Source organism: Micromesistius poutassou (assembly GCF_964030765.1).
Source record: "Micromesistius poutassou genome assembly, contig: SCAFFOLD_3174, whole genome shotgun sequence".
Lineage (NCBI taxonomy): Eukaryota > Metazoa > Chordata > Actinopteri > Gadiformes > Gadidae > Micromesistius > Micromesistius poutassou.
Window position 1 is genome coordinate 1 of NW_028177208.1, and position 24453 is coordinate 24453.

A 24453-nucleotide genomic window follows, 5' to 3' on the forward strand; every position below is an offset into this window, starting at 1 on the left:
CTAAGTTGTTGTGTGACTTTATTTCTGAGACCTAAAAATCTGGTGATCAGTACTCAGTTTTGATTTCAAGAACTTTTTGAGTGAAGCATCTCTTTTTTTCATTAACTCCCAGAGATTACTATTAAACCAGGGTAAATTTCGTTTTGTATTTGTTTTTTTGCCCCTGATTTTTGTGTATTTCAGAAGAATATCTTTAACAGTTGACATAAAATCAGTACAAGCTTCCTCACAGGACATATTACCAATGGTGTCATTCCAGTTTAATTGTTTTATTTCATTTTCAATGAGGGCCATGTCTTTTTGGGAGATAAAAGGCATGCTTGATTTTTCCCTCATTGAGTTTTCGTTTCTATAACGTACTTTTGTCAACTTTCTAGAAGAGTTCACTCACCGTGTGCCTATTGCTTTACAACATTTCCACCCTCTCCATCAATCAACATATTTTTAGGATTCAGTGAACTATGCTATTGCTTTTATATATAAATAAACAACAGTTCAAGTTAGGCGTGGAGTGATACGGATCTCTGTAAACTGAATGGGCGTCATAGCTGTGTGTATACGCTCATTATACAACAGTTGGGAACCAATCAGATCGCTTGATTTAAGCCACCCGTTTTCTATTATCTCTCATATCACTGTGGGGGGAGTTGGCATATTGGCGCCCCCTCCGGCTGCAGGCGCCCTGCTCGCTGAGAAGGTGCCGTCAGAGAAGCTGTATGAGAAGTAGTGGTGGCTCGTTCACGAACTAATCAGTTTGAACGAACAACTCTTTAAAACAAACAAACCAACCTGATTCGCCGCTCTCGTTCGTCGTCGGTCGTCTCGTTCGTTCTCCGAGACTCGACTCCCAGCTCCACCCACTAGTCGCTGAGTCGCGCTGACTCGCGAGTCGCTGTTCGTTCACTGACTGTGTTTAGTGGTGAAGACTCAAGGACTGAGAAGTCACGAGAGTCAGCCGGGCAACAACATCCCGATTCCGAACATGAAGCACTCCTCAGCTAAAAGGAACTTAGTTAATGTTGTGTTGATTGATGACCGTTTGCACCATTGCACGATCGTGATTCGTTTGAGAATGAGAACGAGGGAGGAGCTGAGTCTGACCGACTCGGCTGAGAACGTGCATTCGTGATTCGTTTGAACGAGAACGAGGGAGGAGCCGAGTCTGACCGACTCAGTGACTGAGAATCATGATTCACCGCTACCGGAAACGCGAACGAACAAACAAACGAATGAACGACTCTTCTTGGCGAACTGACCGACGCGAACTGATTCATTCAAACGAATCATGAAATCCACCACTAGTGAGAAGGGGAAAGGGGAGGGGGGGGACAGTTCACCTCTGGGTCTCCATAACGGACAAGGGGGGGACGGGGGTCCACTGTTAGCGGATTGAAATCCTTATTGCAGCCTGCAGGGTTATGTGATCAACATACGGAGGAACGCGGTCGCTGAGCTGCCCCAACATGAGACGTTAAACTCAGCTAGAACCGCCGCCCACCACGTCCACCATCATCCAAAACGTGATGTCAACACACCAACAATAGTCTGAAAGCCTACAGAGACTATAGATAGTTAATGTGACGATCACGTTATTAAAAATAGACTTGGAGCAATGATTTACAAACTATCTTTTTGGGAGCATGCTTTTGCAAGTAGTTCACCGCCCCTCCTGCCCATATGGACGGCCCAGTACAGAGCAACACTCTAATGGAATGAGTGGCTCAAGTCAGGCACACCTCGAATTTCTTGCAATTGAGAGGGGGGGGGGGGGCGCTCGGAGGGGGTCTCACCCGGGGTGTAATTCAATGTAGAACCGCCACTGCCTACCATCCATCTGTGTCCATTCATGTGAACAGATTCACTCACTTTAAAAGGGTTTAAGTTCATGTTTTGAATGCATAGGGGGCAGTGCTTCATTTGAGCCGGAACACGCCGGAACATGTTCCAGCACCTCCTGGGTCACTGAAAAATGAATCGCCTAAATGAAAAAAAACAATTACTGTTTGTGTGTTGAGTGTGGTTTTCTGTCTAGTTAGTCTTCATTCCCTGTTGAAGTTCCACTAAAATCTAGTGTTTGCATTTTAGGTTTGAGGTGAAAGATGGTAAAGAATGTGCACCCCTTTACCCTTTAGTTGTTTTTTTACTCTACTCTAAAACTTTACCGTTTTAATGATCAAACAGTTAAGTTCCACATCAGAGGACGTTGAAAAGACTTACCTCCAGAAAAGTAATAGTTCACACACGTGTGTGTGTGTGTGTGTGTGTGTGTGTGTGTGTGTGTGTGTGTGTGTGTGTGTGTGTGTGTGTGCAGGTTGTCTGGCTGCCTGGTCACACAGGAAGGCTGTGCTTCTCTGGCCTCAGCTCTGAGTTCCAACCCCTCCCATCTGAGAGAGCTGGACCTGAGCTACAATCACCCAGGAGACTCTGGAGCTGCGCTGCTCTCTGCTGGACTGGAGGATCCACGCTGGAGACTGGACACTCTCAGGTATGGAGAGGACAGCTCTCCACTCGGGGACAAAGTCTCCTACAGGGATTCAAGCCGCTGCTAGATGAAGCGGTTTGAAAAGGCAGCTGTAACTCATGTTGTGTAGAACGTGATGAGACAGCAGATGATGAAGGTGAATGTTTCAACATGCTGCTCTCACTTTGTTCCCCCCCAGTGTGGAGCATGGTGGAGTGTGGAGGCTGAAACCAGCTCTAAAGAAGTGTAAGTGTCTGTTTGATTCATCACAACACACACTCACTATTGGGATGGAAAGTCCATCCACACAGCAGGAGGTGACGTCCGCTCATTCACATGTGGACTTGTGTATCCGTATGTGTAGCTATGTTTGCCTGTGTTGATGTGTGTCTAGTATGTTTGTGTAGGTGTGTGTACGTATGTGTACATGTCTATGTACTGTATGTATGAACCAGGTCTATGGTACCAACAGTTAGTTTCCAGCCTGTATGTGAGCTCAGCTGGTTCAGTCTGTTGTTTACACAGGTGGATCACAATGGATGTGTATTGGAACCTTTCAAAGTCGAATATCTTGAAAAGTATGTAGACTATAGCTTAGATATTACAGAGGATTAATCAGCTCATCATGATGAACGTTTTGATGTATAATATGTGTATGTCGTGTAAATATTGCGGGAGTAGATTCAGTGTACACATTTTTCATTGTTTTGACTGGGACAACCACTCACACACACATGGGATTTACATTTACGTTTAACTTAAAACATCTTATAAACAATATGCATTACTATTTCTAAAGCTATAGCACACTAGTCCACTATAGTAGCTATCATCTGATATGATTTAGTCTTTCTATGTTCATTTTTGTAGAGAAGATGAACGTGAAACAGGAAGAACAGTACTAGTGATGAAGATGAGGATGAAGACCAGTTCAGTAGCAGTAGTAGTAGGTGATGGACAGGGATTGTTTATGAAGAACGCCAACGCCTCCCCCTCGGCCAGAGAGGCGGGGTTTGGCGATGTAACTGTAATTGGAAGGAGTGGCTTGATTGAGAGCGTAGAAGTCCAGGGGCTGTTGCCATGTTTCACAGAGGAGGAGCAGATCCATGTTATTGTCCAGTAGCAGTTCAGATATAACGGCTGATTTGTTGGAGAGGGAGCGACAGTTCAGCAGTGCGAGGGAGATGGATGGGGGGCAGGGGAGGGGGAACGGAGGTTAGTGAGGTTGGCAGTACGGCAGGTGGGGGTGACGGGGGGGCGAGAGTTAGTCCAGAGTGAGGGGATGGGTGAGCCATGGGGGAGGTGTTGGTTGCGAGAGGGGCCAGAACCTGGATGGATGTAGCGGCGTCGGCGGAGGATTCCGGCTGTGCTGGCTGCAGGGGCAGCAGCAGCAGAGAGACGATGGTTATTGTTGAGGCGGTGAGGGTCAGCGGCGGTGTAGCTGAGTGGGCCAGAAGTTGGTGGAGTAGAGGAGAGAGTCCTAAGAGTCTGGAGTAGCAGGAGTGATAATCCAAGGTGGAGACGAGACATGACGGCGGATGAAAGAAGGCCGGGTAGTATATTGGTGGTGGCTAGTAGCTGATTGGCTAGAAGCAGGGAGGCAGTGAGTTGTGTGTTGTTGTGTAAGACTTGCGTGGATTTCTGACTAAAACTAAAATCTGGAAAGCTGATGCTCACAAAAAAATCTGGATGTATCAATCCTTGCGTAAGCACGATTTCACACAGATTCTCTTTGTACATCCCAATTAACGTGACATTGAGCGCACATGCACGAGCCCGTCTCTCCACCCATTTCCATCTCCACCCGTCTCCTCCCTCATTTAATATGCTAATTCGTATAAATAAACCTGCAGTAGTGCGCTCGTTAGGAGAAAGGAGAACATGGAGAAAGGAAGAAAAAATAACTTTAGTGAATGCGAGGTGGAGGTGCTGATTTCGGAGGTAGAGGCCAGAAATAAGATCTTGTTTGGCTCTCTTTCCTCCGGAATCAGCACCAAAAGCAAAAAACTGGCGTGGGAAAACGTTGCCAGGTCGATCAATGAGGTTGGGGCCGAAAGCCGAACTGTGGCTGACATTTAAAAAAGTGGTCGGACAACGTCCACTATTGTAGTCCACTATTGTAGTCCACTATTGTAGTCCACTATTGTTGTCCACTATTGTAGTCCACTATTGTAGTCCACTGTTGTAGTCCATTGTTGTAGTCCACTGTTGTAGTCCATTGTTGTAGTCCACTATTGTAGTCCACTATTGTAGTCCACTATTGTAGTCCACTATTGTAGTCCATGAGGGAGAGAGAGAGGCCGTTTCTCAATTTGCGTTCTCGTCTGTACTTGTGTACTTTGCGTTCTCGTGAAACGTCATCAGTCGTAGCCCAAGTACTGTTCCAATTCCAAGTACGCATCAAGTCAAGTACAGTCGTAAAACCCGTGTGTGTTCTCCATGCGTTCTTAAACTGGCCGTTCCACCGAGGACGCATCGGAGGTGACTTGTGTGGACTTGGACCGTTAAATATCCCAGGATGCATTTCGCATTACCATGTTTTAAAATATTAGTATGTAAGCTATAATAATAGGCTATATATAGGAACATTTGACATATATAACAAAAATGTAGGCCTATTCATTCAAAATATTGACATACTATTTTAAAATTAAAGAGGCTGGGGTTTTGTTTAATATAATTTGTTTTTATTGTATAAGTCGCTGATAGAGGAAACCCATCACAACGGCAACGAAAATCTTGGTCGGATCCATCCGATCGTGTGTGTGTGTGTGTGTGTGTGTGTGTGTGTGTGTGTGTGTGTGTGTGTGTGTGTGTGTGTGTGTGTGTGTGTGTGTGTGTGTGTGTTCTAATAGAGTCATTTCTCGCTCATTCGTTATTATTATTATATCAATAGTCTACTCTCCAACTACATAGCCAGTTAGGCACGTGCATCTGTACCCTACATATAAAAAGTTGTGTGAATAGCTTATACACACGATAAGCATATCTTTTCATTTATATTCATTGAAAATATTGACATACTATTTTAAAATGAAAGAGGCTGGGGTTTAGTTTTATATCATTAGTTTAAATTGTTCAGTAGTGTATGCCTACATGAGGCCGTAAAGCAGTTAACAGAGCTGAGGTGGTGACGTCACAGGTGCGTACTCGCGTCCTCGGAAGTCTGTACTTGGAAGTCTGGACTTGCCAAGTACGCACTTCCAAGTCCGCGAGTCCGTAGTTTGCGTACTTGGTATTGAGAAACGGCCAGAGACTAACAAAGACCACACTACCCTCCACCACGTGACTTTAACCAGACTCCTCCAGAGTGCTGTGATGTCCACTGATTGCTCAACGAGCAACAGCTGAGGCAAACGGCTAGAGTGAGACCAACTGAGAACGAATCCGGAGTGAAACTAAAACTGTGATTCTGAAAAAAGTATAAATGATATCGAAATTCTGATCAAATATTATTGAAGAAACAAATGTGTAGATTTGTTTAATAGTTTGAATGATGGTAAACGGTTGAATTTTGACCAAGTTGTGTGTGTGTGTGTGTGTGTGTGTGTGTGTGTGTGTGTGTGTGTGTGTGTGTGTTGTGTGTGTGTGTGTGTGTGTGTGTGTGTGTGTGTGTGTGTGTGTGTGTGTGTGTGTGTGTGTGTGTGTGTGGAGAATGGCGGAGCTATTGCGTGTGTAGAAGAAAAGTAAGAAAGTATGTAGACTATAGCTTAAATATTACAGAGGATTAATCAGCTCATCATGATGAACGTTTTGATGTATAATATGTGTATGTTGTGTAAATACTGCGGGAGTAGATTCAGTGTATACATTTTTCATTGTTTTGACTGGGACAACCACTCACACACACATGGGATTTACATTTACGTTTAACTTAAAACATCTTATAAACAATATGCACTACTATTTCTAAAGCTATAGCACACTAGTCCACTATAGTAGCTATCATCTGATATGATTTAGTCTTTCTATGTAAATTTTTGTAGAGAAGATGAACGTGAAACAGGAAGAACAGTACTAGTGATGATGATGATGATGATGATGATGATGAAGATGCAGAAGGGTTCAGTAGCTCATCATGTCTTGTTCTCCGTCAGATGCCTGTGAACTCACACTGGACCCAAACACAGCCCACAGACTCCTCTCTCTGTCTGAGGACAACAGAAAGGTGACGCGGGTCAGAGAGGACCAGTCGTATCCGGATCACCCAGAGAGATTTGACTCCCAGTACCAGGTGTTGTGTAGAGAGGCTCTGACTGGCCGCTGTTACTGGGAGGTAGAGAGGAAAGGAGGTGTTTATATAGCAGTGACATACAGAGGAATCACAAGGAGAGGAGCGGGTTATGACAGCCTGCTTGGATGGAACAACAAGTCCTGGAGTCTTGAGTGTGATGATGATCGTTACTCTGTCCGGTACAACGGTAGAGGGACAGCCATACATCTCCCCCCCGCTGGCTCTACCAGAGTAGGAGTGTATCTGGACCGGCCTGCTGGCACTCTGTCCTTCTACAGAGTGTCCCCAGGTGGAGGAGGGTCCTCAGACACACTGACACACATCCACACCTTCAGGACCTCCTTCACCCAGGAGGACCTCCTCCCTGGGTTTAGGGTATGGGGGGGGGACGGGGCCTCAGCGTCTCTGTGTGAGTTATAGTCTCTCTCTCTCTCTCTCTCTCTCTCTCTCTCTCTCTCTCTCTCTCTCTCTCTCTCTCTCTCTCGGGCCGGGGCCCCGTTTAGGTTAAATGAACCCACGGTTCAAGTGCATGTGTGTGTGTACACACACACACACACACACAAACGTGTGCGCACACACACACACTGCTTTTGCGTCAGTGTCTCTAGGGCAGTTATAGTCTCTCGCTCTCTCTCTTTTACTCTCTGTCTCTCTCTTTTTTTCTCCCTCGGTCTCTTTCTCTCGCATCTTTCCCTCCTCCCCCCGTCTCCCCCTCCTCCCCCCGTCTCCCTCTCCCCCTCCTCCCCCCGTCTCCCCCTCCTCCCCCCGTCTCCCTCTCCCCCTCCTCCCCCCCGTCTCCCCCTCCTCCCCCCGTCTCCCTCTCCCCCTCCTCCCCCGTCTCCCCCCTCCTCCCCCGTCTCCCTCTCCCCCTCCTCCCCCCGTCTCCCTCTCCCCCTCCTCCCCCCGTCTCCCCCTCCTCCCCCCATCTCCCCCTCCTCCCCCCCGTCTCCCTCTCCCCCCCATCTCCCCCTCCTCCCCCCCGTCTCCCTCTCCCCCTGTCTCTCTCCCCCTCATCTCCCTCTCCCACTCCTCCTCGTCTCCCTCCCCCCTCCCCCTCCTCCCCCCCGTCTCCCTCTCTCCCTCCCCCCCGTCTCCCCCTTCTCCTCCCCCCCGTCTCCCCCTCCCTCTCCTTTTTATGGGGCTTCCTAAAAGTTGATGATGATGAACCATGAAAGGAAGAGACTTTAAGGATCTCCCATAGGGTTCGCTAAGCAGCTTTTATTAAGATCTCATTTTTAATTTGAAATGTATATTAAATACCTACTGATGGTAAATCACATGTTTTTTTATGCAACTATATATTTGTAATTTTCAGACATAAACATGTTTGTTCTAATGGACTATGATATCATCATTGTTGTCCTAATCAGATTTTATATTTCATTCATAATAACCAAGAGGTCTATGGGATAATGCTGCTGTTGTAAATGACTTTAAACTGAATCTTGATTCCTTTGTTCTGTTGGGAACCAAACGGCCGCAGAACATGTTCAGTTATTAAAGATACGTGCACACCTGTTTATGATTAGTAAAGTCTGCAGCTTCTATTGTTTCAGTCCTTGTGTTTATTGTGTACATGTAAGGGAGCATTTTTCTGTTGTATTTGTTCATGAAGCATAATGATAATAAACAACTCAGTGGATCAACTGAATGTTCTCGTGTGTTCAGCCCATCATCATTCTCCTTTTATTACTAAATAATGTTACATAAGAGCCTTAAGAATAATAATATATTAATCAGAAATTATAAATAAAACAACAAATGTTTTAGTCTCTCTCTCTCTCTCTCTCTCTCTCTCTCTCTCTCTCTCTCTCTCTCTCTCTCTCTCTCCCCCTCCTCCCCACCTTCTCCCTCTGCCCCCCCCCACACACCTCACCACGGTAACATCCCCCCACCCCCCCCACGGCATGTCGGACTGGCGGCATGTCGGACTGGCAGCATGTAACCGGGATATTTGGCACAGAGAAGACGGTGGGCGACATCTGGAGTTGACCAAAGGTTAGTGTGATATACTGTGCTCAAACAAACAGCTTCAACAACATGTTTTCTGGAACTCATATACTACGTTTACTTGTTGGGAAAACACCACAACATGTCTCCTTTAAGGATGAACTACTGCCACACCGCTCACATGACCGTTCAACAGGTAGCTCTCATGCGCATGCGACTGATTGGCGACTACTGTTGTTATCACGTGACACGCTGCGCGGATCAGATCGTGTTTATCTGATATCCGATATCCGATCCAGCGTACTGGGCCAACATCGGACCGACGCCGTGGATCGCATCGGGACGTCCCGGGTATCATCTATAGTTGTACGTGAGCGCTGTAAACAAGTGTTTCATGTTTTTTACAACTGCTTTGTTTTGTGTTGCGGATTTTAGCCAGAGATGGATTCCTACAGCACACAGTCAGTGGCCGGTCCAAACGGTGGATTCATCCTCCTCAGCCAAACGTCAGCAGCACGGTGGGCAGAGACAGAGAGAGGCACAGCCAGCCTGCTCCCAGTACAACAACCACACGGGACCACACAGCTCCCACAACACTCAGGACCCCACAATACACTGATGTCACATACTCTGCAGGTAGGATAAAGGCTGCCTGTGGAGATGACGTTAACATGACTGCATGTAAAGTGTGTGTGTGTGTGTGTGTGTGTGTGTGTGTGTGTGTGTGGGGGGGGGGGGGCTCTTACGGTCTACATAGATAGATCGATCGATGGATAGATAGAGGTACGAAACAAAACATCACAGCAGTTATAACATACATAACACATGTTAACATCAAATGTATAATAACAGAGCAGCTTTGGACTCACCACCGATATCGGGTCGGAGCGTCTTGTCGTACTCCTTCAGTAAGTTGTTGAGGATGTGAGTGGCGTCCGCCTGGTGGCTCCGGGGGGCCATGACCTGACGGACAGGGCCGTGGTGGGGGTCCTGGGGGTCGGAGCTGTGGTCCAGCTGGTCGGAGCTGGTGGAGAAGGAGGAGAAATACATGAAAAAAAACTTGTCTCTGAGATGGTCTCAAGACAAACGTTAGTTATCATGAGACTCATGAGATGGATTCATGTCGCGTGACGGCCTGCGGTGTGTGTGTGTGTGTGTGTGTGTGTGTGTGTGTGTGTGTGTGTGTGTGTGTGTGTGTGTGTGTGTGTGTGTGTGTGTGTGTGTGTGTGTGTGTGTGTGTGTGTGCGTGCGTGCGTGCGCGCCATGGATTCGTATCGTGCGCCAAGATGTTCATAAAACGCAAAAAGACAAAAGACGACCACAATCCAACGTGCAGGAGAATGTTGAACTTTTAAACGCAGGGAAACGCTTGAAAAGGTCAATTCCTCACCGAGTTGCAAGAACGACGAGAAGTAATAAAAGGACGCCCGCCAACTCGTCGCTCATCTTCCCTCCAGCAGATCAGAGTATTCCGTCCTGAGCGTTAGAACGCGTCACACCGCGGCGCGCGGCGGACCCTCGGCTCTCCTCCGCCGTGAGGACCAATAATCCGTCTTCTCAACTTCTTCGTCGTCGTCATCGCCAGCCCTCCCGCCCCCCCCCCCCCCCCCCCACCTCCCCCCCCCCCCCCCCCCCCCCCCCCCAACACGCACACACACACACACGCACGCACGCACGCACGCACGCACGCACGCACGCACGCACGCACGCACGCACGCACGCACGCATTACTTCTCCTGCGTGTCTTTCATCCAGGTCCACGCAGGTTGGTTCCTTCGTGCTCGTGGACCTTTTAAAGGGTTCGGCGGTAGACCGGCGTTAGGACAAAAGGAATCCAGAAAGAGAATAAAGCTTTCTCCTTCTCCCTCGATGTGGCGCCACTTGAGCGACATGTGGAGCCGTGTAGTCCGCCTGGGAGAGAGAGAGAGAGAGAGGGAGATAGAGAGAGAGAGAGAGAGAGAGAGGGAGAGAGGGAGAGAGGGAGAGAGAGAACACACGCCCACGGCGCGCTGAGCGCTGCATTAACGTCCTGCTAGTTGGTTCATGTAGGTGTTGAACAGGGTCGGACTCAAGCTGCATCCCTGTCTCACACTCTGTGGGAAGAAGTCTGTGTGTTCCTATCTTAACGGCACATGTGTTGTTTGTGTACATGGACTTTATGACGCCGTAAGTTTTTCCTCCAACACCTCTTTCTATTCATTTAAACAACAGACCATCATGCCAAATTGAGTCAAAGCCTTTTTTTAAAAGTCTACAAAGCAGGAGAATAGTTTGCTTTTGTTTTGGTTTGATTTGGTAAGAAGCAGATTTGGTTTTTGCTTATGGCATTATTGTCAGTTAAGGAGTCTGCTATTTATAATCATACATATCATTTTACCGAGGTTGCTGTTGACACAGACCCCTCTGTAGTTTTGAGGGTCAAATTGATCTCCACTTTTGTGGATTGGGCTAATCAGTCCTTGGTTCAAATATTGGGGAAGATCCCGGAGCTAAGAACAGTGTTAAGCAGTTTGAGAATTGCCAATTGGAATTTGATATCTGTATATTTAATAATTTAATTTAGAATACCATCAACACCACATGCCTTTTTTAGTTTAAGGGAACTTATTTTGTCCTGTAGTTCTTTTAATGTGATTGAAGAGTCTAGTGGGTTCTGATCATCTTTAATAACTGATTCTAATGTTTGTAGTTTATCTTGGATATGTGTTCTTTGTTCTTTACAATGGGCCAAAGACATTGGAGAAGTGATTTATCCATACATCTCCATTCTGAATGCTCAATTCTTCCCGTTTTTGTTTGTTTAGTGTGTTCCAATTTTCCCAGAAATGGTTTGAGTCGATTCCTCAATTTGGTTTATCTGGTTCCTAACGTGTTGGTCCCTTTTTCTCCTTATTGTGTTTCTGTTTTGTTTTAAGGTCTCATGATAATGGAGACTGGTATTGTGGTTGTCTGGGTCCCTATGTTTCTGATCTGACAGGTTTCTCAATGTTTTCCTAGTGTTTTTGCATTCGGTGTCTAACCACTTATCGTTAATGTTGTCTTCTTAGTGTGAGACCTTCAGGTTTGATTGTAAGGCTGAGATGTTGAATATGTTGTTAAGGCTTTCTACTGCCATGTTGATCCCTTCACTGCTGCAGTGAAAGTTTTTGTCTAGGAAGTTATCTAAATGTAAAGTGTCTGAATGTGTTTTTGCTTCATGGTGTTCTGATATGTTTCGACACTGCTCTCCTTCCATCTATAGCATTTGTTGATAGTGTGTGGTTTGTTTTAATGCCTCTTGGTCAGGTGTTGGTCTATGTAGGCAGGCTGTGATTTTGCTGTGGTCTGATAGTGGTGTTAAGGGGCTGACTGTGAAAGCTCTGAGAGATTCAGGGCTAAGGTCTGTGATAGAATAATCTCTCTCTCTCTCTTTCCGAGTCCTTCCGCTTAGCAGAGTTTGTAGATTATTTCAAGACATGTTTACGTGTGTGGACACACTAAGCCATTTATCTGTCCCTGAACACACTTTATTCTTTCTAGTGACGTTGAAGCACATGGACACGCCCCTCGGCCTCAAGTCCAGAGACCATTCACCTTCATCCTCTCACTGGTAACCAGTTATAATAATAATAACCAGGACAGTAACGGAGTACATTTACTTGAGTACAGTACTTATCTGTATGAAATATATATCTATACTATCTGTACTTTACTCAAGTAAGGAAGCTGTGTACTCTGTCCGCCTCTGCCCATTTTACAAATATGGTTTATTGCATCTGTACCTGAGCTACAAAGGCACCCAATAATAATAATAATAATAATAATAATAATAACAATAATAATCTCAATATTATTGAATAATGATAATGAAAATAACAAACCTTATCTTATTATCTGGACCTGTGATCATGATATGGTGGCTGAGGTCTGGATATTTGTGTACATGTGATCCTTCTTGTGTAGGTTCTTCTATTCATACATGATGTGTATTCATCAGAGATGGGGGACTCCAGTCCAGTGACTGGACTCCAGTCAGACTCCAGTCACCAGATTGAGGACTTGTTCAACAGTGACTAAAGACTTGACTTGACTTGTATCCATGACTTGAGACTTGACTGAGACTTGCATGCAGTGACTCCACAAGTCACCGCTGTCTTGGTTAATACGTCAATGATCAAAAACAGATCTATTTTTCGATCGTATGTTTCCTGTTGCGTGTGGGCGAACCTGGCAACCTGTGATCTCTACCGAGTGACGCAGGCGCAGCGTAACTCCAGCGGTAGAGTGGCCGGCTCACAGACCTGATGAAGAGCGGACGCCGCATCGGCTGCTGGGCGCATGAAATGCGGCCGCCATCTTGGAGCGGTCGCACTCCGAGCAGCAGCAGAAGACACGAGGTGCCAGAGCACTGCAGCGGATTCCTGCTCCAACCGTCGGACCGTCGCGTACAGGGCCCGGGGGGCTACTGTTCAGGAGGAGACACCGTTTGGCATACAGGGCCCGGGGGGCTACTGTTCAGGAGGAGACACCGTTTTATATATAGTTATAGTTATATGAATCGTTTCTTCAACTTATTAAAATAGCTGAATTTACTGCCCCTGTTTCTGCTCCTCTATCATATTTATTGTGTGATTTTCAAAACACCATCATCGCCTACATCACATATCATAGTGAGGTAGGACATCCTCTGCTGAGTCTATGTCTATGTGTCACCACTACGAGAGTCCACCCCAAACAAGGTTATCACGTTACCCCCGACAGGCCACTCAGCCAAATGAATGTGACAGATTCAGGATTCCTCAAATGTTCATTCGTTTATTTAAACGCAATGCATCGCAGTAAGTAGAAAAGTTAAAAAAATTAGGGATTATCCCCAGAACAAACACTGTTACAGTGACAGCAGTTTGTGTAGCAGTGGAACAGGCCTAGGCTTTGTGAGCAAACACAATGAAAACTACAAATAATAATCTGACTATAAAACAATCAACTCCAAGTCTGCCACACTTGTAAATCACCACAAATCAAATCAATATGAACAAAGATTTAAAAAAACTAAACCAAACCAAATCAACAAAAAGAACAGCAAACAAAATCACTCCAAGAAAAGCCCCATAGGCAGCGACCTGTACAGCCCCGGGATTAAATGAATACAAACACAACACAAAGTAAACTAGGAATGAATAAAGAAACACAACACAAAGTAAACTAGGAATGAATAAAGAAACACAACACAAACTAAACTAGGAATGAATAAAGAAACACAACACAAAGTAAACTAGGAATGAATAAAGAAACACAACACAAAGTAAACTAGGAATGAATAAAGAAACACAACACAAACTAAACTAGGAATGAATGAAGAAACACAACGCAAAGTAAACTAGGAATGAATAAAGAAACACAACGCAAAGTAAACTAGGAATGAATAAAGAAACACAACACAAAGTAAACTAGGAATGAATAAAGAAACACAACACAAAGTAAACTAGGAATGAATAAAGAAACACAACGCAAACTAAACTAGGAATGAATAAAGAAACACAACACAAACTAAACTAGGAATGAATAAAGAAACACAACACAAAGTAAACTAGGAATGAATAAAGAAACACAACACAAAGTAAACTAGGAATGAATAAAGAAACACAACACAAAGTAAACTAGGAATGAATAAAGAAACACAACACAAACTAAACTAGGAATGAATAAAGAAACACAACACAAAGTAAAGTAGGAATGAATAAAGAAACACAACACAAAGTAAACTAGGAATGAATAAAGAAACACAACACAAAGTAAACTAGGAATGAATAAAGAAACACAACACAAAGTAAACTAGGAATGAATAAAGAAACACAACACAAAGTAAACTAGGAATGAATAAAGAAACACAACACAAAGTAAACTAGGAATGAATAAAGAAACACAAACAAAGTAAACTAGGAATGAATAAAGAAACACAACACAAAGTAAACTAGGAATGAATAAAGAAACACAACACAAAGTAAACTAGGAATGAATAAAGAAACACAACACAAAGTAAACTAGGAATGAATAAAGAAACACAAACAAAGTAAACTAGGAATGAATAAAGAAACACAACACAAAGTAAACTAGGAATGAATAAAGAAACACAACACAAACTAAACTAGGAATGAATAAAGAAACACAACACAAACTAAACTAGGAATGAATAAATAAACACACAACTCCAATGAATGACAGAACATCAGACAAACGACCACCATTCAGATCACACAACCATTCTGTAGGAGCACACTCAGGCCACCACCGCCACACCACAAGCACACACACCAGCCAGAACAAGGGCGTCTAAGATAGACGTAGCCGCAGCCAGCAGGCGGCCGGGGAGGCAGAGGTCAAAGCGCGACGGACGCGGCCACCAATCACCATAGCAACGCAGCAAAGCAGCAGCCAACAGGTTGTCTGTGACGAGGAGTTGGTCTCTTAAACCAGGAGGTAGGCCTACCACAGCCCTCTGTGAAGGAACCTATACATCGAGAAGGAGGACTGACAATCATCATCCGTCACTACTTTACCCTCCGGCATTAGCCGCGAAACGCTCACACACAGGGGCGGACCTACCATTAGGCAAACACAGGCAATTGCCTGGGGCCCCGAGATTTCCAGGGGCCCCCAAACGTCTCATACAAAACTGATTAATAAAGTTTTCTTCGATTTAAAGCAATTATTATTTTTTGTCTTAATTTGCACGCTTAAAAATCCATAAAAATGCTTAATCTATCATGATCTTTTGACTGCCCCCCCTCCCTTCTCATGCAATGGACTATTCCATGTTACTGCGCATGTGCAGGCTTGATTCAGTAAGACGGTACCAAAACAAACTAGTTGGCGCGGGTTGAGAAAATGAAGCAGAGTTATACGATATATATATATATATACAGTGCAGAACGAGAATGTGGAGGGCCCCAATGACTGGGTTTGCCTTGGGCCCCCAAATGACTAAGTACGCCCCTGCTCACACACCTCGCATTTAGTGAGTGACAGCCTGAGTAAACCACGGGGGCCACTTTCCACTGGTCTTAAGGAGCCCAGCACCAGCTTTATGTCCACCGTGCAGAGCGACAACAGACTGGTGCCTCTCCAACGCCACCGTTAATGGCAGCCGTCCTGATTAAGACGTCCACACCTGTGTTTTTAAGGAGCGTCAGTGACTCACTCCATGCCACACCCCCAACACTTCCTTTGCCTTCGGGCGTCAGCCGACCACAATCGGGTGACCAGACGTCCCCGTTTTTGGCTGCCTGTCCCTGGCTCAATACAGAAGAAACCACCTGTCCCCGTTGTTTTTGAAGACACAGCCAGGCACGTGCACACATAGGGCCCTAGGGGTGCTTGAGCCCCTGCCCTTTTTGCCTCGTATTAAAAAGTGCCCTCTGAGTGTTCTTCAACAATCGCGCCCGCAGTAGCGCTCGTCCGCGATCAAACCCCCCCCCCCCCCCCCCCCCCGGTCAACAATTCGGCTCCTGCCCCTCAAGACTCCTGTGCACGTCCCCGCACTAAAGAATGTGTTAAATGTCAACCCCAGACCTGCTGAGAAACCAGCGGACTTCACAATGGTGACTTTACTGCTCATAATTGTTTATTTTGTATTCCTTCAAAACAGAAACTTCTCAGCGACAGTGTGATGAAAACCTTGCTGGCGGTCGCAGTGAAGGCGGCAGACATCCTCAAGGTCTGTTGAGGCCTGACAAATGTCTCCCTCTGTCCGACCGCCTGTCCGTCCGTCCGTCTCTGTTGGAGAATAAACGGTAGAGCTGTGTCATTGTGATTCCGCCACCAGGGAGCGCCAGACAGCCTTGTTGTACTGAGCGGCTGTGGGACGTCTGGTCGACTGGCTTTCCTCGTAGCGGTAAAATCCACTTTGTAATACCGCGTATAAGTTACACTAATATATAGTACAACTTATAGTTCAATTTATTTTTATTAGGTTTGGAGTTAAGTCAGAATGGGTTGCATTAAAATAGACTTCACTGACAATGAGTAGTAATTCTAAATTCAATATACATACATATATTATATTAGCCTATGCAAGCAGCTTGGTTAGGTAAAAAAAGATGTGTAGATAAGTTCATGTGTTTATTGTATGGTCATGTGTGTGTGTGTGTGTGTGTGTGTGTGTGTGTGTGTGTGTGTGTGTGTGTGTGTGTGTGTGTGTGTGTGTGTGTGGGACTATATTGGGGGTTCAAACCCACAACCTTTCGTCTGGCAGTCAAGCATCCTGAAGCTAGACTGTCCTGTACTGTGTGGCAGTTGAACCAGCAACCTTTCTCCTGTGTTCCCTAGAGCCCTGCTCTCCTCCCAGGAAGCCCCAGAGGACGACGGCCAACTGGGCATGCTCAGAGAGAGAGAGAGAGAGAGAGAGAGAGAGAGAGAGAGAGAGAGAGAGAGAGAGAGAGAGAGAGAGAGAGAGAGAGAGAGAGAGAGAGAGAGAGAGAGAGAGAGAGAGAGAGAGAGAGATTGTGTTTGAACCTCTGCCTCTCAAATCCATGTTTCATTATAATCTCTGACTATGATCTCTGCACTCAATTCTGTTTGAAAAAGACACAGGGCAATATTTAGACCTTTCCCCAATATTACAAACCCATCACGTGTGTTTGTGTCCGTGTGTGTGTGTGTGTGTCTGTGTGTGCGTGTGTGTGTTTTTTGTGTGTTTTTCTGTGTGTGTGTGTGTGTGTGTGCGTGCGTGCGTCTTTGTGTGTGCGTGTGTGTGTGTGTGTGTGTGCGTGTGTGTGTGTGTGTGCAGTGCGAGGCAACCTATTGTAATCGTTAGTTTTATTATTATTATTCCGCCACTGACTCAAGATTAATAGACAGCAAATATTACACTGATTGGCCCAAAGGTGGTGCTATAGCAACATGCAAGCTGGTAAAATGCAAACTTTGAACAAGCATATCTCGTAAACCTTTTAACTTACAGACATGAAACTTTGTTCACACATGCATATCCTCATGCTGAACAAATATGCCTCAAGAAACTATGACTTCCGGCGAACAGATTTGCGGCCATCTTGAATTTAGTTAAAAACACTAAAGGATCCCAGGTTTTTTAACTTTGACAAAAATCCTTTAGCCCATATCATCTATGCACCAATGTCTTCAATCTGACTTAAAAATGAGTCTGTACAATCAATTTTAAAGCACCCATGAGCCATTGACTTCTAAAAGGGGTGTGGTCTAAACCGCAAAAATGCGCTTAAATGCTCATTTCATGTCAAAATTGACTCCTATGATCTTGACTCCAATACAAAAGTTGTTCAGAACATAATCACATAATTTAACTTAAGACGTGGCATCAAGAAGGGCGTGGCCTGTAACTAAAATCACCACAGTTCATAGACGGAATGTTTGATTTGCGCGAGACCGACTTAGTGGCTGTTGGGGACCAAAGTTCCAACTGCTCAAGTAAGATGAAGTCAATTGATAAAACAACATGGCCGCCAGAGGCTCAAAGTCGTCCAAATTTAACTTAATGCCAAAAGGCGGGGTTAACTTAACCCAATCATCATCAAATTGAAAATGCAGATTTTGGACGGCCATATTTTCTGACCCCTTTCTTCTACAGTCATGAAATCCTGTAGACATTTGTTTCTCTAAATGTTGAGCACATGTTCCTAGGAAACCAAGAACCTGTAACTAAATGGTGGCTGGACGTCCAAATTAGCCCAATCAATGTTAGGTGACTAAAGGCGGGGTTAACTTGAGTCAATCATCGCACAAAATAAGTACTTAAAGAAGCATAGGTCAAGGTTAACCTGGCTAAAGTTCATCCAAATAGGACCATAGGGGGCGCTACGGCAATTAATTGAAAACTTTATAGACTCATAACTCCTCAGCCTTTTGTTGTACGGTCATGAAGTTTGTTCGCCTATCACCAGATCCAAGCTGAAGTTATTCCATAACTGTCAGTTATGTTATTTTTAAGGTGTGTCAAGGAAATGGTTCCAAGGGACGGTTGATAGTTGCTTCCAAAGAAGTACCTTTACATTCCACCTTCATTAGCCAAAAGTATTACTTACTTCCTGGTGAACAGGTTGGTTGCTCTTAGTAAGCAGAGAACCATTCTGCCCCAGCCATTGCCAATTTAGCCCACAATGATATGTTTTTGCTTGTTCTCTACCTGGTAGGATATTTTAAACTTCGAACTCTCCAACCAAATGTGTTACAACTATCACTTATCGAAACAGTTGAGCAAATCTATACGGTTAGAAACTCCAGAATACGCTGATCATCCAACTTTGGATCAGTTTTCCCCAAAAACACTAACCAGTGTTGCAAGATTGGGCTGTTCCCCTCCCAACTGGGCTACTTTTCATCACTTTAGGCTGGAACAGTTAGCATTGGGCGGGTACATACAGTTTGGGCTGGTTTTGAAAAAAAGTGTTAGTGAGATATAGCGAAGTGCCTTGTGTACAACCACCTAATTTAATAGTTATTACGATAATTTGGTCACATTCAGGTGTTTATTTTGCTCACGCATTGGCCTTTTACATGCCTATTTTGTGTGCTATGTATTAATGTCAGCTCATTGGTGTAAGACACGTTTTCTGCTGCTGTCAGTGTGTTCTTTACACAGACCTTGTGAGGTGTGCGTGTGTGTGTGTGTGAGAGATAGATGAGAGTTTCCTTGTATACCACATGAGGTCATAGTTAATAATTAGGTTACGGCAACACCATTGTTGTGCATGAACAGTCTGAATGTGTGTATGCATGGTAGTAAGTCATAAATCTCCCAGGATTATTGCTTGGCTGACTGTCAGTTATGTTCTTTGTAAGGTGTGGCGAGGAAAGTACCTGTACATTCCACCTATGATTGCTTTTGTTATGTTTATAACTTCAGGATTCCTGATGGACAGGTTGGTTGCTTTTAGTAAGCAGAGAACCATTCTGCCAGCCTAGAAATCTAGACGCCCCTAGCGGCAGCACATTTAATTTGCAGCCAGGGTCGTCTAGCAACTCGGGCTTAACATAACAACGACTGCGTTGCGACGGTTCCATGTGAAGTCTGTGCGGTCAATCATCACCAAACTTGTGTACTTATTCGTCAGGGTCTTATGGTCTGTGTCACGGTCTTAATGATCTATCAGGGTCTTATGGTCTGTGTCATGGTCTTAATGGTCTATCAGGGTCTTCATGGTCTGCGTCACGGTCTTAATGGCCTGTCAGGGTCTTAATGGTCTAACAGGGTCTTATTGGTTGGATTTAGGCTTGGCACCCGTAAAATGCTGCTTGCAGCTTTAATTGTTAGTTTTATGATTATTCCGCCACGTTTGACTTACACAGCCTAAACCACTCGCACGCTTTTTATGAAACTTACTACAGCTGTAGAGGCTGAGTCAAGATTAACAGAGAGCAAATATCACATTGATTGGCGTAAAGGTGGCGCTATAGCAACAGTCCAAAAATCCAAAATTCCAAAAAATCCACCTATGATTGCTTTGGCAACGTTTATAATTTCAGGATTCCTGATGGACAGGTTGGAACCACGTGCCCTGCACTGAGAGGCTCCTCCGTCTCTCTGAGCGTCAGACCGGTTCAGTTCTGAACTTCCTCATCTGAGCGGTCTGTCGCAGCCAGCAGCTCTTCTTTCTCCGCTTTTAAAACCTTTCACCTGATTAACTTGTTTTATCAACACTTTAACCTCCGTTTCTTCACTTACATTTATACTTTTATAACTTCATACCGTATGGACGCGTTTTAATCACGAGTAGATAAGGTAAGATAAGATAAGATAGACAGTTTACTACCGTTTATATTGTCTTTAGGTTACTGGTATATAATAATGACCAGTTTACTACCGTTTATATTGTCTTTAGGTTACTGGTATATAATAATGACCAGTTTACTACCGTTTATATTGTCTTTAGGTTACTGGTATATAATAATGACCAGTTTACTACCGTTTATATTGTCTTTAGGTTACTGGTATATAATAATGACCAGTTTACTACCGTTTATATTGTCTTTAGGTTACTGGTATATAATAATAACCAGTTTACTACCGTGTATATTGTCTTTAGGTTACTGGTATATAATAATAACCAGTTTACTACCGTTTATATTGTCTTTAGGTTACTGGTATATTATGTGGTAACCCGGTCCACAAGAGTCAAGAGGTCTCACGGCAAGTACCACGCAGAGGTTTCAAATAAAGCCGTATTCAGCGTTTATTCACAGGTATGGTAGATAACAGGTAACACATCAACTATACTATGGCCTCCATGAGACTCGAGTAGAAGGATGTGTCATCGGCCGTCAGCTGGGTCGTCGTGCCTGCTTCTCCCTGGGTTGAGTTCCTGGTCTCCTTTTAAGATGTCCGCCCGGTCTTTTCCCCCCTCCGGCCAGGTGTTCCCCATCGGGCTGATTGCGTTGAGTGAAGATGTGCTCACTGCCGCCGGCTAGTGGATGGCGGTGGTACACACCGTCCACCACTAGCCCACGGTTCCCCCTGGTGGGGAGCGGGTTGCCACAATAATAATAACCAGTTTACTACCGTTTATATTGTCTTTAGGTTACTGGTATATAATAATAACCAGTTAACTACCGTTTATATTGTCTTTAGGTTACTGGTATATAATAATAACCAGTTTACTACCGTTTATATTGTCTTTAGGTTACTGGTATATAATAATGACCAGTTTACTACCGTTTATATTGTCTTTAGGTTACTGGTATATAATAATGACCAGTTTACTACCGTTTATATTGTCTTTAGGTTACTGGTATATAATAATAACCAGTTTACTACCGTGTATATTGTCTTTAGGTTACTGGTATATAATAATAACCAGTTTACTACCGTTTATATTGTCTTTAGGTTACTGGTATATTATGTGGTAACCCGGTCCACAAGAGTCAAGAGGTCTCACGGCAAGTACCACGCAGAGGTTTCAAATAAAGCCGTATTCAGCGTTTATTCACAGGTATGGTAGATAACAGGTAACACATCAACTATACTATGGCCTCCATGAGACTCGAGTAGAAGGATGTGTCATCGGCCGTCAGCTGGGTCGTCGTGCCTGCTTCTCCCTGGGTTGAGTTCCTGGTCTCCTTTTAAGATGTCCGCCCGGTCTTTTCCCCCCTCCGGCCAGGTGTTCCCCATCGGGCTGATTGCGTTGAGTGAAGATGTGCTCACTGCCGCCGGCTAGTGGATGGCGGTGGTACACACCGTCCACCACTAGCCCACGGTTCCCCCTGGTGGGGAGCGGGTTGCCACAATAATAATAACCAGTTTACTACCGTTTATATTGTCTTTAGGTTACTGGTATATAATAATAACCAGTTAACTACCGTTTATATTGTCTTTAGGTTACTGGTATATAATAATAACCAGTTTACTACCGTTTATATTGTCTTTAGGTTACTGGTATATAATAATGACCAGTTTACTACCGTTTATATTGTCTTTAGGTTACTGGTATATAATAATAACCAGTTTACTACCGTTTATATTGTCTTTAGGTTACTGGTATATAATAATAACCAGTTTACTACCGTTTATATTGTCTTTAGGTTACTGGTATATAATAATAACCAGTTTACTACCGTTTATATTGTCTTTAGGTTACTGGTATATAATAATGACCAGTTTACTACCGTTTATATTGTCTTTAGGTTACTGGTATATAATAATAACCAGTTTACTACCGTTTATATTGTCTTTAGGGTACTGGTATATAATAATAACCAGTTTACTACCGTTTATATTGTCTTTAGGTTACTGGTATATAATAATAACCAGTTTACTACCGTTTATATTGTCTTTAGGTTACTGGTATATAATAATGACCAGTTTACTACCGTTTATATTGTCTTTAGGTTACTGGTATATAATAATAACCAGTTTACTACAGTTTATATTGTCTTTAGGGTACTGGTATATAATAATAACCAGTTTACTACCGTTTATATTGTCTTTAGGTTACTGGTATATAATAATGACCAGTTTACTACCGTTTATATTGTCTTTAGGTTACTGGTATATAATAATAACCAGTTTACTACCGTTTATATTGTCTTTAGGTTACTGGTATATAATAATAACCAGTTTACTACCGTTTATATTGTCTTTAGGTTACTGGTATATAATAATAACCAGTTTACTACCGTTTATATTGTCTTTAGGTTACTGGTATATAATAATGACCAGTTTACTACCGTTTATATTGTCTTTAGGTTACTGGTATATAATAATAACCAGTTTACTACCGTTTATATTGTCTTTAGGGTACTGGTATATAATAATAACCAGTTTACTACCGTTTATATTGTCTTTAGGTTACTGGTATATAATAATAACCAGTTTACTACCGTTTATATTGTCTTTAGGTTACTGGTATATAATAATGACCAGTTTACTACCGTTTATATTGTCTTTAGGTTACTGGTATATAATAATAACCAGTTTACTACCGTTTATATTGTCTTTAGGGTACTGGTATATAATAATAACCAGTTTACTACCGTTTATATTGTCTTTAGGTTACTGGTATATAATAATAACCAGTTTACTACCGTTTATATTGTCTTTAGGTTACTGGTATATAATAATAACCAGTTTACTACCGTTTATATTGTCTTTAGGTTACTGGTATATAATAATAACCAGTTTACTACCGTTTATATTGTCTTTAGGTTACTGGTATATAATAATAACCAGTTTACTACCGTTTATATTGTCTTTAGGTTACTGGTATATAATAATGACCAGTTTACTACCGTTTATATTGTCTTTAGGTTACTGGTATATAATAATGACCAGTTTACTACCGTTTATATTGTCTTTAGGTTACTGGTATATAATAATGACCAGTTTACTACAGTGTATATTGTCTATAGGTTACTGGTATATAATAATGAGTTTACTGTAGAGAATACATCGTTAGTTCATGTTTTACTGCTTTACTGACCTGTGGTAAATTCAACATTGCGTTCAATATTCAAGTGATTTGTTTGTCTTGATGCTCAGAATGAAGAGAAGGACGTGACAGAAGTCCTTTCAATGTGCTGATATTTAAAAGGTTTAATATTTGTGCGTATTGACTGGGGATTGACAGTTTTATAGATCCTATAGTAGCCTGTTGCTGGACTGTACCACTTTCACAGGGGGGTTCCTGTGGGTCTAGACTTGATTCCTATGGCTTAAACCACAGCAGGAGCCAGAGAGAGAGCCTGGAGGGAGAGAGAGAGACCCGTTGGTCATAAGAGGATACCTTATCGATGTGTTGAGCTTCACCAGTTGATTTATATGGAATCTGTGGTTCAGTAAAGTGGCAGAATTCAGACTTTGTTCCAGTGGAGAAATGATTCTAACGTTCTTCACTTTTAATTGTACCACAATGCATTTATTAAGTCTATTGTGTATCCTTTTTGTGTAGTAGTTTAAGCACAGTTACAGTCTCCAAGGTGTTTAATTCTCATCTCTCAGTTCTCATGTGCTGTACACATCTGTACTGTAGTGAGGGCAGTGTGGGTATGTTGTTGTGGGGTTCATATTGATGGTCTATGACGTCCATAACGCTTTAGTGTGACGCAGTCACAATGATCGTCTCTCTCAATAAACAGCTAAAGTTCAGAAGGCAAATGAAGTGATGGATGAGTTGTGTTTGTGTCCAGGTCTCCAGTCTACTATGGATGAGGAGAGAGAGGAGGGGGGTCCTACCTCTAAGACCACTCTGTCTGGGGAACATGGCCGCCGGAGCAAAGCTAAGAGGTAAGAAGAGGATCTCTCTGTCTGTGACTGTTGTCCATCTCAGAGCTCAGCAGTGATACATCATGACTCCATCAT

At 43.6% G+C, this 24453-nt stretch overlaps 1 protein-coding gene and 1 long non-coding RNA gene across 2 annotated transcripts; both read left to right on the forward strand.

Moving 5' to 3' along the window:
• Positions 1–2311: 2311 nt before the first annotated feature.
• On the forward strand, positions 2312–7450 carry LOC311376670 (stonustoxin subunit beta-like; the record flags this gene model as incomplete). The annotated part of the gene is made up of 3 exons (XM_084491175.1): positions 2312–2485; positions 2661–2707; positions 6559–7450. Coding segments are annotated over 3 exons (778 nt in total), but the record flags the coding sequence as incomplete, so codon positions are not given.
• Positions 7451–8633: 1183 nt separating this feature from the next.
• LOC311376672 lies at positions 8634–24378 on the forward strand. The gene is made up of 3 exons (XR_014644123.1): positions 8634–8693; positions 9081–9281; positions 24282–24378. It is a non-coding gene; the product is annotated as an uncharacterized lncRNA (long non-coding RNA).
• Positions 24379–24453: the final 75 nt, after the last annotated feature.